The following is a 19130-nucleotide window of genomic DNA, read 5'->3' as shown; positions in this document are numbered from 1 at the left end:
ACAGTACAGTGAACACACACTCCCTGGATGCCAAGGCAGAATCTCTGCCCCACATTTTTCACATGGGCCTGTTATAGCACCACCAGGAGGCCAATTTTCGGACAGTACTCCTACAAAAAATCAAGCAAATCAGTACACACTAGTACACAGTATCTCTCTATAGTCAGTAAACGAAACATGCAGGTCTCACATTCCATCCTGATTGGCTAAGATTGACTTCCAGCCCACAATAACCTGTACCTGAACTGGCTATTATTTGTTGTTGTTGGGACTGAACCTGGTTAAACCCATGAAGAGTTGGTCACAGTGCTGGCTCTAAATAATACTTTTACTGTACTTCACCCACACACCCCCTTTCTTTCTCTCGCCCCCCTCTTTATCTGTCACTTTGTATACCCTATCCTAGATCATATGAGTCAGTCTCTGACGGGTTAAGGGTCTGTTCTCTGCTGCAGTTTCAGTTTTCTTTTATGAAGTATACGACCCCGGAGGGCCTGACTAACACATGCAAGACTGACCTACCCTCTGAGGCGCTGCAGCCACACTCAGACTTCCACCATCACCCATGTAACTTGATTCATGAAAGGATGGAATTCATATCTGGCCTAGTCTGCTGTGTTAGAAAAAAAGAACTGGATGAGAACAAGCTCTATCCGGCTGCACTAGGGCAGTAGGGCTGGGTGAAGTGGGATAGCGGGCTTTTGGTCTGTCAATCAGCTCAGTGTAGTATATTGCATGACCCGGGACCCCATGGCTGGATTTGAGATTCTGGGGCGTGGGGGGTTGTTGGGGTAAGGGTTAGCATATATTCATATAACTTAAGAGACAGGAAGCACAGAGAGTGTGAGTGACACACTCACAATGTGTCATGTGACACATTGTGGTCAGGGGATCTTAGTATAATTCCATTTCTCTAGGAGCCAGGAAAACGAAAAATCAGAAAACCACTCATGTTTCTGTATCCTTCCTGATGTCCACAGTGGTAAAAACGAGAAAACCACTTGAATTCTCCTCGTGAGCTCGTATGTATAACACATTATAGACATGGGCTGCATAGCATAGCAACTAGCAAGTGTTACCCACAAATCTTGTATGGGGGTCCCTAGCAAAAGATATGTTCAGATGGAGGTCTGCCGCCAATTTGGGGGTCCTTGACTTGACTTGATTTTTTTAACTGCTGTTCTACAATAAGCATGATTACAGTATGCTCTCATAGAAATGTGCGTACATGTCTTTAACAGGTACATCTTTATTCCAAAGATCCAGAGGGTTCTGGACAAGAACATGGACACATCCAGTATCAAGCCAATCACAATGAACGGAGGGGAGGGGGGTGGACATTCCATTCTTATAAAATATAGAGCTTTAATTTATTAGTCGGCAACAACAATGAAAAGGGAGAAAGAAAACGTAATTTACACATCATAACAATAACATCACCTCTGTGCATTTTCTTTTTCTTTTCTTTTCTTTTTTCAGAAATTCTTCTTAAGTGATAATGCAAAACGAAAATACCGGTACAAAACAAATAAAAACACATAAAAACTAAAGACACATCTTGAAAATAACAACAAATTGTACAACCATTCATCACCTGTTGATGTCCTTTTTTTGTTTGTTTTTGTTTTTTTTAACTGCAACACCTCTGGTTTTGGTTGGAAGAGAAACTCAGACTGGTTCTGGGAATGAACCAAAATCCCATAGAGAGGAAATGAAAAGGATTCCCTGTATGAAACATGGATGTGTCTCGTTGGAATCTCTTATATAGGTCTTTCTACAACCTGTCAAAGAGATACCATAACATGCTGTATCCAAGAGTCTTGCACCACCACACCTACATTTACCATTATATTGTCCCAACTGACTAAAGTCCATTGATGTTATCTCTCTCTCTCTCTCGCAAGTGTGTGTGTGTGTGTGTGTACATGTGTGTGTGCATGTGTGCGCGCACGCGCACACACACACACACACACACACACACACACACACACACACACACACACACACACACACACACACACACACACACTCTATTCAGTTAGAAGATCTTTAGGTATAGGAGTTGCCAACCCCCTTTAAGCCTTATTTATACTTTGTGCACCGACAGATCCACAAGCTCACAACACTCACATTGCCCACTTGTGAACTTAGATTGGCAATTTGTGGTGCGTGACACCCATGCGCAACTAAGTATAACCCAGATCTTAAGTATTTCTCTGATGCCACTGACAATGCGCCTCAGATATTGTGGCGACACTGAGCATACTGTACACATCAATTATTAACAGTTAAGAGGTGAAGAACAGAAAGACGACCACTTAGCATCTCATCATAATTACAGTACAGATACAGGTTCATGCACACAATGAAAAGCCAGCTTCCCAATATTTTGGTTAGTGTCACAACATTGTTACAATGCTCTGTTGTGTATACAAGTGTTATTTTTTATGTTTTTAACCCACACATGAATGTCAACGGATCTGAATATCTCATGCTCAGAACTAATTTGCACTGCACTCCCCTTTCAACAAGGGTCACCTCACCCAACAAACATGACATATTTTCACCTGGAAAATAAACATGTGGAGTGACTTTTCAGTTAAAATTATGTCATTGATCAAAAGGGATGTGCGATGAAATATACATTAGCCTCAACATGTCTGCTGCCTTGTCAAAATTCTCTTGGCACGTATACACCATTCACCTTCGGTTGAATTGTGCTCTCTGTTTGACCATAGTAACATGTACTTTCCCAAAGTGTGCTTGCGGTGTTTGGCCATGGCCAATGTTTTGAATATCTACCTTCAAAAGACCACTTCTTGCATCTTTTGGAGGTTAGACAATAATGCCCTTTGTGCAAAACCTTGACCCTTTATTGCACCGCACACACCATCTTCAGTGTTCATTTGACTATGAGAGTGTACAAATGTAAACAAAAGATTCATTTATACACTCTCACACAGATCCATTTTGTTGCTATTGTACACTCATGGATAAATGAACACTGACGTTTTAATGTGCACTTAGTCCAATGGGATAATAATAATAATAAAAATAAAAAGAACCATAAAACGTTTTCTGTGATAAGTGATTTGATCTGAGATTTTCATTGGAAATATTAGCAGGAATATAGAAAAAGAAGTCAACATTTTATCAAAGTACAATTGAGATTTAAATTCTTTTTTTCCATCCTTTTGCTCAACAAATATACATTTTCATAATCCTGAACAGGATCTCAGCTAACAAGTAGCAAATACGTTCCAACATTTTAGCATCAAGCCTCAACCAGCAAATGGAAGGTAGCCAATCAGGACAAGATACCAGTAGCCTAGTAAGCCTACTACTTTGCAGTAGTGGGATATTTTTAACTGTCACATGGGCAGGCAGGTTCCCATTGGAGAAATTAGTTTAGACACCAAGAACAATTTGTGGATCCCTTATAAAATAAAAAGTCTCTGTCCACATGCAGCTGTGATGAGGTTGTGTCTCACAGGTACGTACTTCTGGAGAGCCCAGGATCCCAGAGTCCTGGCACTGAGTCAATACAAACAAGACACACCATGGATCCCATTCCCCGTGATCCACAGTACACGTCCCCATTCAAACTCCTTGTCCTGTAGCTCACTCCTAACAGCTTACACGCCTGTGCATACATTCCAGACAGTTGTCAACGTCATTATGATGTGATGATGTTGATCGTGACAAATGAGATCTTTTAAGTGACAGTAACAGCAACAATAAAATTAATGTCAATAATAATAATAATATTCGCCCCAAAGTTACCTATACACAAAGAGCATGTTTTTTTCCCTCTATAAGTACAAAGAAATCCACAGAATGATACTATATACAACCTACAATAAATACTGTGTATCATATATCTTACTGTGTGCAGGGTTTTGTTTGTTAAGCTTGATTTATACTTTGTTGCGTGCTGGTGTCACGCACTGAAAATAGCAGATCTACAAGCTCACAATGTGTTAAACTGCAACGTGTAATGAGCTTGTAGATCGTCTATTTTCCGTGCGTGACACCCACACGCAACTAAGTACAACTCAGGCTTAAGCTCCCTTTCTCTCAGTTTATCTCTTTTTGTCGGTTTGTTGTTTTGATCGTTTCACACATCTTCACTCGCATTGAGTCTATCCCAGTATTCACAGGGTGGTTGGGGACAGGGTAGGGGTTGGGGCGACCGAGGACATTTCAGACAAAAAGGGCCTGCGTCTCCTCATGTCTTGATCTCGTCGTCTTCCTCCTCTCCCTCCCCCCTCGCTCCGTGATGTCGGCGGTTGCGGGGCTTCTTCTGCTCTTTGAGCTCCTTTAGGTCTTTGGCCTTGACACTCCCCAGCAGCGGGTCGCCCAGCTGCCAGTAGTCCTGGCAGTATTGGTTGATCAGGCCCATCTCCGGCTGGCTCAGGATGGTCAGCAGGTCTTTGTACTGGCCCACGCTGGGGGCCCACTGCTGGGTGGCACCGAGCGAGGACGGCACCATCATCCCACCACCGCCTCCTCCTCCGCCCTCCACCAGCACGTTGTTAACGGCCCGACCCGACAGCACCACCAGCTGCAGCTTGACCAACGTGTGCTTGAAGTTCTTCTCCGTGGCCGTGCACTGGTACATGCCTGAGTCGGAGGGCTGCAGCGAACGCAGCAGCAGGCCTTGCTCTGTCTTCAGCAACCGGCCGTCAGAACGCATCTGTGAGAAGGATGGAGAGACCAGAGATGAGGTTCAGAAGCTGACACACCAGTGTTGTGACTATTTGCGCATTCCTTCCCTGTCATAATCACTTTATTTATGACAAGCCCCAAGCCGTATGGTAAAAACAGAGAGACTATCAACTCTGCGTTCCCCTTTTTTCACGTCCCTCTGCATATCCCTATCCAGGACTCTCCATATCCCTATCCAGGACTGTGATTAGGTGATGACAGCTTTTGTGCTCGAAATCAGATGTGCAAGGCCCCAACAGAGCCAAGTCAGCCTGGCCTGTGTGAATAGAGAGCATCCAGCAGAGCAGTCAATAAAAGAAAGGCAGCAATAGAACACAGTACCACAATAAAACTTTAACTAGCGCCTGAGGGTTATATTTTGTAAGACGGGGGTTTCAGAATTTCTCCTTTATGTGTCCTTCCCCTGGGGATAAGGATTGGAGGTCTATGGGGAAACACACACACACACGCGCACGCACACACGATCGCGCGCGCACGCGCACACGCACAAGCACACGCACACACACACACACACACACACACACACACACACACACACACACACACACACACACACACACACACACACACACACACACACACACACACACACACACACACACACACACAATGCAATCGTGCCTGTGTCACTTTATCATGCTAACACAACCCTGGAAAGAATTATGCTGTACTCATTTTTCAAACGTGACATATTGTGAAAATGTAACCTCGTATGAAAATGAAAAGTAGCATTATTTTTCAGATGGAGGACAGACATGTCCCCCCCCCACCCCCAACAAATAAACTCCTAAAGGGACAGTGCCAGATTTCAATTTGGCACTATACAAATGCACCATTTACCATTTCTGATTGAAGAGTTCTGTGACTGACTTTTGACACAATACACAAAGTGGCTGCTCACCTCTTTCCTGCGGTCACTGTTATCTCTCTGCAGATGCCACTTGATGATGGCGTGCGGAGAGCGGGCCTGACATTCCAGGAAGGTACTGCTGCCCTCCACCCCATACTGCACCATCTCCAATGTGTTCTTATTGACTGGAGGGTTAAACACAAATATTACCATATTCATATTACCATGGTAGCCACATGCATTACAGTAACACAAGCCTGACCATCTATACATTCTATGGAAATGCATACATAGTCCAGTACTATGATTCATGCTTTTAACACCACTAGATCCATACTATATGAGACATTTTATCAGTTGTATATTATAAATATAAATATACTGTATATATATATATATATATATATGTCTGCCTAAACTCAACCCTGTCCCTCTATAAGATTAATTTCTGTTCACATTCACTCAAGCACGTTTATGGTTTATGTAGTCTTGATTCTTATTTTCTACGGCATGGCTCTGCAGGAGACTAAGCGGCTATAAGACTGTGTGTCTGTGTATTCAGAGATAATCTCGGAAACCTCCAGAGCAATCAGTGCCAGTTATATTCTCTACACTGCCAGGAAACCAATGAAGTACCTCCACTCCATTATTATCACATATTTCGTTCTACATTGTTTTAAGTGTGGAGGCATACAGTAGGTCATAAACAACTGATCCACAAGAAGCCATTCCGTTCCCATGTGGAGATCAAGATCCACATGATTTATTTCTTATATATGTATTTACATTATTTCTTATATACTGTATTAACATTTTAGAAAGTACAGATGTCAAAAAGAAAGATTTGTTTAAAATTATTATACAAAGACAGAAAGAATTGTTGACAATAAAGTATATAGAAAAGCAGACTTATGGTAAACAACTGTGTTTAAACAGATAAGCATCAATGTGCACATACAGGGTAAGCACAGAGGAGAAGTCCTACCGTTAGAGTTGAAGCCTCGACATTGGCGGATGGGGTTTCCGTACTTAACGTCTTGCCTCCGGCTTCGTCTAAAGGGGTCAGACCAGTATTGCCGAATAAGGAGAGAAAATATTATAAAGCAACTGCAAGCCATTCAAAGCCATTCCACAAAACATGAAGCCATTCAATTATTGTCAAACTCAATAATGCAACTTTCCATGATGTCATTGCAAAATGTGACTTTATCCAAATGAGTGACGACACTAGTTACAACTGGTATCAAATATTGTTAGGATATATGCACACAAATGTACATTTATTAGTGCAACTGTAAAGACACTTTACACTCCAAGTATAAAAGGCAATAATAAACGATTGTTAAAATATTGCCAAGATTGCCATTTCAGGACCAATAATGCCAGTCAGCGATTCGGGCAGCAGACTCATTTACCATCAAGGTCAGACAACAATACATGTTGTGTGTTTTCACTAAGTTAGTTGGTTAATTTGGCTCATGCTGGTGCTTACCTCTTCTGCGAGGCAGAGTAGCGTGAGCAGGACTTGCCATCCCAGGCACAGTAAGGATCTCTAGCTAGGCAGCAGTCGGCACAGGCCTCGCCATAAACATCACACCGGTGAAGAGCCAGATGTGTCACCCCCATCGCAGACGACACATATAACTGTTGCTATTTGAGGGAACAGAGGACAGCGTGTTAAAGGCCAGCGCTAGACAATCTGCATTCCACAATCTGAACTGTTAAAAACATTAATAAATAACGAGTCAACAAATCCAGACAATAACAGTGAGGTCATCTTTAAAATGCTCAGGTTGCCATTTTTTCATGACAATGCACCTTCGCTTTTTAACGATCAGCTGTTTTGAATTCATCATTTTGGCAGATTGTACAGAAGGAACGCTCTCTCATTCTTTCTGAAGAACGACGTCACATCATGTATTGCAGAGAAACCCAAGTATTTTAACCATGGTGAAAGACGAGACTAAACGCTTAATGTTTTCTCCATATTTCTCCGGTCATTGTCTCTTGCAGGCATGCAGGACTTCTATGAATTATGGCCTGAGGCATTAGTTCCACAGCTGTATACATGTAGCTTGTGACATTTCCAATTTATTTCCCGTTTCATTGATTTCATTCCCTCTGTCTGGCTCTTTATCCCAGTAAAGAGATATAGGGCCCACAAGGCAATCTGTTGCACAGACATGCTTACCCTTTTGGATGAGATCTTCATTGTTGTAATTGGAGTTGGGACCTTGAACAGGAAGATGATTTATTGTTAGCAAAATGTGGTATCTTTACAGTGATTTAATATGCATGGAAATAAAAAAATAAAAAGGGTGTGGATGATCCACTGGCACCAGTGGTGGAAAAAATACTCACATGTTTTACAGTACTTAAGTAAATGTACTAACACTGCAAATTAAATATACTAGAGCGGTGCCCGTTGGGCCTCTACAGCGGTGCCCGTTGGGCACTGGCCTACTTGAAACGATGCAAGTTGGAAATGCAAGTCCCACCCAGATATTATGTCTTTGTCCCTTTTATGCCCATATGGAGTTCTTTGTCAGACATGCCCAAATATAGAGTCTATGCAGACGTCAGAACCTCATAGTGATGTTATAACAGGCCAGCTCCATATATGGCGATCTAGGGGTTATCAGGTGTGATCAATCGGTTAATTTGGGCCCTATCCAGAGCCTCAAGAGCGGTGCCTGTTGGGCAGTGGCACTGCCCTACTTGGAATGATGCAAGTTGGAAATGAATGCCCCACCCAGTTATTATGTCTGTGTCCCTTTTATGGCCATATATGGAGTTCTTTGCCAGGCATGCCCAAATATAGAGTCTATGCAGATGTCAGAATGATGTCTGAACAGGCCAGCTCCAGGCCAGCTCCATACATGGACTCTGGGCAGGGGCCCTGTCCAGAGCCCAGGCAGAGGCCTTTTTGGGGCGGTTCTTGGGGCAGGGAGTGCCACTGCACTCCCTGCGTTGGTGTGGAACGTGTGTGTCGAATTTGAAGTCGGTGGGGCGAACGATTCTAGAGTTATGTGGATTACACACAGACAGACGTACAGAGACTTGGTGCATTTATATAGATTACAAGTAAAAGTCTGGAATTTAGGTAAAAGTAGTTTTCAAAGGTGTAAAATGTCAAAAAATATTGACAGATATATATTTGAAAATAGCAGTACAAGCTTGTAGATCGGCTATTTTCAAGACTACTAAGTAACTAGTAACTATAGCTCACCTTGAACACCTCAACCTCCTCCAGGACCAGCTCCTCTGTCTGCAGGTCGTCTCTGGGCAGAACAATCACCTTCTGAACCGTTCCCTTGTCTGCGGAGCACAGCACAGCCCTGTCAAACACATGCCACCACCTACGCACACCTGCTGCTATCTGAGACACCCCACAAATCCACCTCTAGGGCCTTCATTCTATTCTCCCAACCTGCTATAGAGTGACAGCTAATCCTCATACCCGCAGCTCTTACTGTACTCTTCAGATTAACCTTTGCCCAATTATGCAACACTCTGTCCTACTTGCTTTAGTGTAAAAACTGTCACTCACTACCATACCAATATCCCTCTCGATGAGCCCCGGTTTCCTCGTCTTGACGCATGTCTGTTGGAGCACTGGAGGAATACTCCAAGACGTGCCCCAGCCAATGGCATGTTTGATTGGAGCACTGGAGGAATACTCCAAGACGTGCCCCAGCCAATGGCATGTTTGATTCCTGTGCCGAGTTAGGAATTCCTGAGCGCAGGATACCTGAGATTTATTATGACTTCTCCGATGTGCCCCGACGCTGAGCTGAATGCCTGTCTCTTACAGCAGCTGAAAGGACAGACATTCCAGCGGCTCCAAGGCACAGTGGGGCAGGCCGCCATTGCACACAAAGACATTAGTCCACCCTCCACCCCCCTTACACCTAACGCACAAAGAACCTCGCTAAAAGGAATCATGTGCCTCATGTTAGTGCGTGCTTAGGGGAGCTGATGTCATTCTTAAGATTAAGGTGATGGATACCTATACTGTAACCCCCACCCTCTGCTAATTTCTTCTTTCTTCTTGTTATGTACCATATCCTCCTGCCCTACAAGTACAAAACTCCCAATGCTTAGATGATGGAGTAACGGACAAAGTGAACAATGTGATAGGTTAAACATTGTCTTATGCACAAACTTAGGCTTTACTTTACTTCTTTTTTTAAAGGATTGTTCTCTCTATTGTTTAACTTTCAGTATATGTTGTCATTCACCATTCTGACCTCAAACCAAGAGTTTATCAGCCTATTGGAGCCACAATGACTATGGCCTAAATCTAAATCTGAATGATAATTATATTTTGCCACAATTATGGCATAATTATGAGTTTGTTCCGTTTTCTAGAAATGCACTCACCGGTCCCCAAGAAGAGCACCTCATAGTTGCCATCTGCTGCTGTCACCTGGTCCACAGTGATGGTGGTAAACTCATAATCCACATTTGTCCGAACCACAAGGGGGCGCTTGTGCACTGGGTACACAGCGTTGTACATGGTGGGGTGGTTCCTCATGAAGTTAATGACTTCATCTGGGTAGTCCTTGGTTGACTTCATGTTGGGGGTGAATGTACCACCGGGGCACTGCATGGAGGCCAGCAATGAGCATTAATATCAGAAGTGTTAACCACAGTGTACCACCAGTGAGCAATGAGTATTATACTATCATAGCTGTTAACCACAACACATTGAACACAACATCTTGAATTATAAACAACACAAAAGAGATTTTGAAGGCTGCTCTAGATCGGTGGTTCTCTGCCTTTTCTGGATCAGGCCACACTGGAAAATCGGAAAAGGGACTTAATTGGCTGCTACGTTAAGTGGTCAGATGTGTATGTTTATTTTAATGTTCAATCAATAGATTGTGTTCCAGCTTGGATAAATGGAACTAACAGAGTATACTTTAAGTTCCTATTTATCGGTATCACAATGAAATCAAATTTCTCAAGCTTTAATAAAAATGCCATGATATTAACATGATATTACATTTATATTAATGTTATACAGTATGTTATACAGTATTAATGTTATACCAGTTGGCCCCAGTCCACAGGTTGGGAATAACTACTAGATGTTGCTTATGCAGATGCAGTCAGATGGTTCCCCCTATCTGTCACTGGAAAGATTTATGTCTATTGTGCCAGCTTGCTGTGAGCATCGTGTGTGGGGTCAATGGTGGAGTGACACTCACCGTCCCCGGTCGAGGGTAGGGGATCTTCCCAGTGTAGGCCACCCACTGGTAATTGGGACCTTCCTTGTGGGCGAAAGGACCATTGAAGACCATACGTATGTCTGCCATGGAGTACACACAAACCGCTGAGCCCTTGAAGACAGACCTGCAAAGTGGAACAGGAGAAACAGTACGAGAAGTATGTTTTTATTTTACATGAAAGTTATGAATTTGTCCCATTATGCACTTATTTATTTTCTTCAATGCAGTCTACAAGACAATTAACAGCTCATCACTGTCGGGTGGAAACCTTGTATGTCCAAAACTGTTTCTTTAAAGGAAATGCAAAAAGAAAAAGGCATTTTTTTCCCATTGGTTCAATATCACACAGAGACACTTAAGCACTTTCACTTTCAAAATTATTCAAAAATAGCAGATCTACAAGCTCACGTGTGGCAATGCGCTGTGAGCTTGTAAATCTGCTATTTTTGCTATACTTTTGTGTGACGCTGTTGTACGATGAAATAGGGCATTCATTTATGGAAGAACATAAAAAGCTGCAATATGTGGTTTCTGTCCGAGTTGCTGGTATTGTGCAGGGAACTGGTTCAGGTACTGACCCAGAGACAGAGAACACTCCGTAGATAACAGGATTCTTTGTATCCTGTGTTGGCTGTATGTAAACATCGCCTAGAGAGGAGAGAAAAAAAAGAGAACCACATTACTGCACAGACAAACAAAACACGTTCTACAGCACAAACACTGTTCATTGCTGGCATTTACACAGCGTCCATTCAATCCAACCCTCTCAGAAGCACCTATCACACACTGAACATGGGCATTCACGAGAAAATAACATCTACACTATGGCCTTTTTGTTTTTCTGCACTATGCAGGTCCTTGGCATCTGCATATTTACACCAAGACAATAAAGGTCAAGGATTGATGTGTCAAGCTTTGTATTGCTTATACAGTGTGTGTGTATGTGTGTGTGTGTGTGTGTGTGTGTGTGCGTGCGTGCGTGCGTGCGTGCGTGCGTGCGTGCGTGCGTGCGTGCGTGCGTGCGTGCGTGCGTGCGTGCGTGCGTGCGTGCGTGGGTGCGTGGGGGGCTTAGCTCTATTATGCTATAGCTCGTGGAGTGGCTAGAAGAAATTGCAAAGCAGTCGAGCAGTAAGAAGAAAAACTATTAGATAAAAAGAGAATAGCAATGAGGTGAGCCCCTTCCTTCTAGATTATTCCCCTCTCACTCCCATATCCTGCTGACAGAAAACAGGAGGTTGCTAACCACAGCAATCTACTTTAGAACAGGAAACTGAACCATCGTCTCAGGAAGGACTGACAAGGTGAAGGTCTCACTGACAAATGGCATTTTTTTGAGAGCCGCTAGCCCCATGTGGCAGCCAAATCTATGGACTTTTAATATTTGTTTAGAGCCTATAAATTCCCTGTCGCCAGCCAAGTCTATGGACTTTAATGTTTGTTTAGGGCACTAAATGACAACGTCAGACGTCATCTCGGTGATATAAATACATCTGTTAATACATGAGACATGAGAACATGTCCCCCTAACATCTTGAGTGTGATTTTTTTTTAAAGGTGATGGGCACTGGATACAAACACACAGTCTTTTATACGATCTTACACACGTGTACAAACAGATGATGATTGCTCATCATAAACAAATGGATTGACATGTTTGAGCCGTGGAGCTATGCAGTTTCGTTGCTCTGAATATGCACATATGCCATATGTATGGTATAACATTGTGCTGCAGTGCAAAGTCTAAACTGGAGACAAGATAACATGATTCAGGACCTGTCATCATTCTGTGTCACCTGAGAATTCTCTTAAGGAGATGGAAGATGTGTAAGGAGGGTTGTCCTCTTCCTGTGTCCATTGGGTATGTCTTGTGTTTAAGAGGGACAAATAAATCTCTACATTCCTGGTGGAGGGATGGAATTTATACAGTACATTGTCAAGCCTTGTCTGAAGGTCCAATGCATTCTCACATGGTCCTTCCTACAGGCCTCTAACCTCTGTGGCCCTGGACACTGCATGATTTAGATGCTATCATTCTCTTGGTAATTGTGAGGAAAGTCCTCCTCTGACAAAGAGAAACTGAACCTGTGATAAATGATAAGTCCCTCTCCTGTTCTGTAACTGACCTAAAAACTATAATCCCAAGAGGCTTATTCACTACCCACAATTGGACAAAGCCTTCCAGCAATGGTAAGCAGAGAAATGAAAAGTGAAACGTGTGCTGTGAATGGACCACTGGCTGAAGACACTACTGAAAAGAAAATCTTGGAGGAGATAATTTCAACTTGATTAGGGGCGCCAGTAACCAAGTTAAGGCACGTACCACATAGGCTTTGGCACCTGACAGCGTATCCTGTCTGGGTTCAATTCCCAAGCCCGGTGCCAATACTCTCTCCCAGTTTCCTGTCTCATTTCACTGTACTATCAATAAAGGTAGAAAAGCCCCAAAATATCTTTAGAGAAAATATATTTCAACTTGATTAGAGCAAAAAGTACTACACCACAAAGAAGAATAACATGAGAAATAATCTGCCAGGCTGCTATGTACGTAGTTGGAACGGTGATGGTAGTGTCGGGGGTTGGTGCATTTACTGTATATATAGAGCACTGAAGTCTGACGTCAATATTGGTAGAGGGCGCAAGTCCACACGTTCATGTACTTTTTATTTGCATTGTAATCCGGGATTTTAGATTGCCTCATATAAGGACTGTGTTTGAAAAATAAACAAATCATCCAGGCCGCTTCACTCATATGGGTATAAAGAATCAACCGACTGAGAGAAAACGATATTGTTACTGCTACTGAATTAGTTACATTTTCGCTAGAAACAGTATCATATACTGTATGAGTGACTGACTGTTGACCATGAGTGACTGACTGAACGATAGAGAGACACCTCCCTGACAATAACGCGGAGACAGCTTGTTTATCTTTACAACCATCACCCAGTCCCATTCACAATCACTGACTGCAGAGGAAACCATGCAAGGCACCAACCTGTTCCATGGCTCATTTGGACACTTAGGGATTAAACTGGGAACCTACGATTACAAGGCTAAGGTGGCTGCTCTCTTGAGCCACTTCCATTCGCATCATATTTGCTTTCAAACCAAGTCATAGTGAGTTTAGGGTTTCACAGAAACTACCCTTACACCTCACACACTGCTCTCTGTCAGTCAGTCACGTGCACTTTCTTGAGGGACCGGCCGTTTGGCGTGAGCTCATTCCTGGAAGAACAGGTAGAGCTGAACATAATGTGGGAACACGCCACGGTCCTTAATTGTGCTCTCCACGGCTGCTCCCTTTCCCCCAAAGGTCGAACGCATGGCACATTCACACACATATTGTGTACGTACTGTACAATAAAACAACACACTGCCACCTTCCTGTGGCCCACTACAGCTGCTACGTCCAGAGAAGTGGAACGGTCATGGAGCAAAAGAAAAACAAAGAACAAAACACAAGATGGGTTGTTATGGGTGTCGCACAACAGATGAGTCCCTTCATGACACACAGCTGTTGCGCTGCAGAAGTGACTGAATCAGCAACGGCACGCACACACGTGTGTACTGTCTGCACACACACACACACACACACACACACACACACACACACACACACACACACACACACACACACGCATGCATGCACACATGGAACGTGTATAGCAGCCTGTTGCGAAAAACAGATCCAAGGCTTTTGTGATGAAAGCAAAAACAAGAAACAACAAAAACATTATCTGCAATCAAATAAATCTATCCTGACAGGCTCCTGGGGGTCTTTGCTTTGGGGGTCTTTGCATTAGTCCAGTGTTATGGCTAACAACAGATCCATCCGAAGCATTAGTCCAGTGTTATGGCTAACAACAGATCCATCCGAAGCTAATGTGAGTAGCCTTTCGACTAGATCGGATCAAAACATTTATACAACTGAATTAACGTAACTTACATGAATTGGCACTTGCCGAGACTAATCAATTAACGTAGCTAGAAAACACTTCAGGCTCCAGAAATTATGCTTCCTACAGAACGTCTGCATGTTAATAAAACCTGGCCCTTCACATTTTTCATGTCCAGTTTTGTCCACATAAAAAATAATTAATTTTGGATCTCTGCCTTTTTCTCTTTTTTATCAGTTTTTTCAACTTGCTATTCTCTCTTGTGTTGTTTCTGTATGGCTTTTGATGCCGGAATATTGATCAGGCGTGTCCGATCACGTCTTAAAGTAAGACCAACCGCTATACTTCCACTTGCTTATCTTGGCTCCTTCTTTTTCCAAACAAAATAGGTGGACACATGAGCCTGGAAGGGGGCCCCTCATATTATGCGTTTAGATTCATTGTAGGTCAGTGTGTGAGTAGAAATTGTCAGGTAGAGCCAAAACTTTTACACCTTCCAACTGTAAAAACTCCCTCGATCCCAGGCATGCCCGGCCATAATAACTTCCCACAGAATACTGCCACTCCAGGATTACAGCTGGTCTGGATGTTTCATCAAACTTCCAAGTAATGATGCTGATGTCTTTTTACTTATACTCTCATGCAAAAAAAAGCAGAAGGGGGGGGGGGGCTTTTTCTCTCTTCACTGGAGCATGGCTGGCAGCACTCTCCCAATGAGTCTTGGCTCGACATGAACTTCTACAGTGTGCTGTAAAGTGTCTGCAGAGATTCTTCACCACATGCCACAGTATGTGTGCAGGCCTAAAGGACGTGCATTCACCGTCATTAATGACTCAGTTGCTCTTGCAATGTCCTAAAAATCCCTATTTTCCTGTTAAAAGTCTCAAGTGAGGGAGTTTCTCAAAGCTCTCAAACTCATACTCTATTTATTGACATTCTAGGGGGGACTTGGCAGGGATGTCCACTGTGCCAACCGACATACCTGTCTCTGAGTTTTGTCCGTGTTCCACTATGGGTGTGTCTGTCCTTGTTTATTAGGCCTCAAGCAGCCTGATGCAAGACACATTTACAGCTTTATATTAAAGCAATATCCTGAATGGTGTGCAGTGCACTGACCGCTGCCAACTCTCTAGTGTGCATGATGGTGTGCCTGTGTCAACAATGACCTGACCAATAAAGACAGAACACTCATTTGGAACGCTGAAGTGAGCACATTCTCACTTTGGAAACCCCTTCACGTCATTTAAGCGAATGGCTTCTCTTTGCGATGCCAGGGAGTGAGACAGCCCCAAGGTTTTCAAGAGGGTGATTAATTCACACCGAAGATACATTAATCATTCGTTACTTTGACTGTCACATGTGATGTGTATGATGTTATAGAGTGAACAGCAAGTATAGCATCCATTCACAGATCAGCCTCTTATTGCTATAGTTCAACTTATAAAGAGTGAGAAAGAGAAGGAGCTTTCCCTAGCAATGATGCACAGCTGTGTGTTAATTTAACACTGAAAGTGTTACTTTTAAGAGTTAAATTAACACTCTGGATTTTGCTGTGTAATAGACTTGACATTCCTGCTCGGTGATCTGATCTACTTGCCATGAGGCCTTCCATTTACACCCTATGTGAAGAGTGTGTGTGGGTGTGTGTGTGTGTGTGTGTGTGTGTGTGTGTGTGTGTGTGTGTGTGTGTGTGTGTGTGTGTTTTCTATAATTAGTGTGCTGCATGGGCCATAGGTGGGATGTGGAAAGGTGGGGATGGCACGTTGCCCATCAAAGATGTGATTGCACGAGACAGGAACTGAAAAAAGGTCATGTCATATCTTCCGTCAGTTTCCGTGTTTGACACCGGACCAATTAAAACGTGTCACAAGCACTCCACCTCCTCCTTGCTTAATTGAGAATAGACAGTGTGAGAATTAAAGGGGTGGACTCACGGAGCTCATCGAAGTGGGTCTCCATGCCGTCTACCCCTGGCACCGAACAGATGAGCCTGGCTTTGAGGAACGTACTCCACTTGTTGACCAGACAGCAGTGGCCTCCGTCGTCATTCTGTGGATCAGCGGGGGGTGGTTGGGGAGGAGGAGGGGGGGAGTTAAAACAGTCTCCGTCATACACTCGCCACTCACTCCAATCCTCCTCCCTCCATCCTCCCACCAAAAACAAACACAGGTGGAGCCACCCACACTGTACATGCTGGAACCCAGTTTGCAGAGCCAGGGATAGTACTGTGTGAAGAGGGGAGTGGGGGTGGCAGGGGTGGGTGAGACGGTAAACACTGTCTCCTCCTATTTAGACTCTCCCATCTGTGGTGGAGTGGGGCCAGATTCCAGCCCAGTAAGGATGAGCTGAGACAATACAATTTAGATGATTTAGTCCCCCTCCATTATCCCTTAAGAATGCCTCCCTTTGATGGAGGAAAACACATTATCGGGACATATGTCTGGGTAATAGTTTTGAATAAATATATAATTCTAATGCCCTAAAGGGACACTGGAGGTGTGTATGCATACATATTTCAAATTTTCCATCCTCTCATGCACTTTCCTGACGTGTCCCCGTTTGGGATTTGGGAAATGTTTTCCTAATTTTGAGTGCAATAATTACAGTTTACGGTGTAGTATATTTTTGGTGTGTGTGTGTGTGTGTGTGTGTGTGTGTGTGTGTCAGGCCAGCGAGGTGAACGGCGGTGAGAGCGTCCAGATGTGCGGGGAAGTGAGAATGACAGGGCCGGGTCTCTGGAGGCCGTGGCAGGGCCCACTGAGAGGGGGATGAGTGTTTGTGCGCGGGGTCAGCGCCTAACCCGCTCAAATAAACACGCCGCTGAACAGCTGAGGGACACGTACACTACATTCTCTCACTCACAGACCCATGCACAGAGACGCAATAACGCTCATACATGCACGCACACAGATGCATATATACATATACATGCATGCTTGCACATGCATGCATGCATGCATACAGGCACACACACACGTACGCACAAGGGAACACACGCAAGGACAGACACACAAAAGTGACTATATAAACACCATGTTCTCAGTGTGAGAAGACTCAGCTGGGAAAGATACACCATAAGCTCTGGGTTTACTCTCCGCAGACAAACACATTCCCCGCTATTTGTTGTTGTTGTTCAGCTCAGTCTGTGTTTATATAATGAAAAAAGGGCAAGAAGATGTTTCTCGTTTAACTGAGAACGACTCTGCTGGATATTTAGTTTAAAGGCCCGGCCTTTATGCCAGTATATTACCGCCTCTGAGTTTTAGGACTATCATGGGGAAGGAGACAGAGGAGCATAGGGTCACAGGTCAAAGGGCCATCTCACAGACAGAGGGACACATTGTGCACAAGAAGGTTAAAGACACATGTGGATTCCAGCACGTTGGTGTTAGAGTTACTAGTTCAGCACACAGAACCACTCAAACAAAGACTTTAATTTACCTTAGGAGACTATGGCTTATTTTTCCACATCGGTCTTGCATGTAAGTGACATGCAGTACAGCAGTGCCCCTCGGAAACACACGCAACATTCTGATTGGATACTCACCAGGCAGATGCGTCCTATACGAGACTGCGTCACAGGACTCTGGCCCATCTCTGACGACTTCTCTCGGAAGAAGAAGTACAGCTTGTCGTCATTTCTCTCCGCACTGTCGGGGATGAGCTGTGCGTGTATAAAAGAGGGATCTGGGGTGAGGGAAAGGAACAAAGATTAAGTGGTGAAAAGGATATGGGTCTGTAATATTTGTCTGAGGTCATTTTATAAACTGTCTTCATTTCCTGTTTATTGGGGCCATTACTTAAGGATTTCTAAACATATACAATCTGCAATAAATGTACTGTATACATTAGCAGGCGTCTAACCATAGGGTTTAAGTTCCATCTCTGCCCTTCAGCAAACAATGAATGGCTAACAAGCTCCCAAGAGTCGCCATTCTGTGGCTGACCCTGGCTGGATCATCAATGTGTGATGCAAATATAAGATGATTTCCCCTTTGGTGATAAACATGGTATCTAAATGAGATACAAAACATTATATTAACTGTTATGTTTCAGCTATACTACATGTACAACATAGTTTAGCTCCTAATCATATTTTGGATATGTCTTAAAAGAATGCTGTCTAAATTGGACTGTATTGGTCATTTGGATTCTGAAATTTACCATTCAACCATCTGGAGTTGTACTGGTCTGTTCGCATGGCAGTCTGTTTCCCCAGAGTACGAAAAATGGCAGAGTCTGTTCCCATGAAGTCAATGTAGACCCCAGCGTAGAGTTCACCATCTAAGTGAGAGAGATAGATCAGGAGAATTCTTGGACTTTATTCCAACCGCACCCTTGGCACAAAAGACCAGGGGTCTTCTTTCAAGAAGAACCCCTTCTGGCAGCGTTCTAGAAGCTAATATTGCAGACCTTTCA

General features: G+C 43.6%; 1 protein-coding gene across 4 annotated transcripts in view; it reads right to left on the bottom strand.

The window, feature by feature from the left end:
• Positions 1-1960: 1960 nt before the first annotated feature.
• sema3fb (sema domain, immunoglobulin domain (Ig), short basic domain, secreted, (semaphorin) 3Fb) overlaps positions 1961-19130 on the bottom strand; it is a 74973-nt gene continuing 57803 nt past the window's right edge. For 2 of the 4 annotated variants that reach the window (XM_079510987.1, XM_079510989.1), the window contains 12 exons: positions 18876-18995; positions 18259-18398; positions 16646-16760; positions 11394-11463; positions 10795-10939; positions 9962-10184; positions 8808-8896; positions 7770-7811; positions 7071-7228; positions 6564-6631; positions 5630-5763; positions 1961-4696 (listed from right to left, as the gene is read on the bottom strand). In XM_079510987.1, the coding sequence (XP_079367113.1) occupies positions 4229-4696; positions 5630-5763; positions 6564-6631; positions 7071-7228; positions 7770-7811; positions 8808-8896; positions 9962-10184; positions 10795-10939; positions 11394-11463; positions 16646-16760; positions 18259-18398; positions 18876-18995 (1772 nt within the window). In that variant the 3' untranslated portion in view covers positions 1961-4228. Of the gene's footprint in view, positions 4697-5629; positions 5764-6563; positions 6648-7070; positions 7229-7769; positions 7812-8807; positions 8897-9961; positions 10185-10794; positions 10940-11393; positions 11464-16645; positions 16761-18258; positions 18399-18875; positions 18996-19130 lie in introns of all 4 variants that reach the window. The other 2 variants (XM_079510986.1, XM_079510988.1) reach the window with 1 other exon arrangement.

Source organism: Electrona antarctica (assembly GCF_951216825.1).
Source record: "Electrona antarctica genome assembly, chromosome: 9".
Taxonomy (NCBI): Eukaryota; Metazoa; Chordata; class Actinopteri; order Myctophiformes; family Myctophidae; genus Electrona; species Electrona antarctica.
Note: the sequence above shows the minus strand (reverse complement) of the source record. Positions and strands in the feature narration are given on the sequence as shown.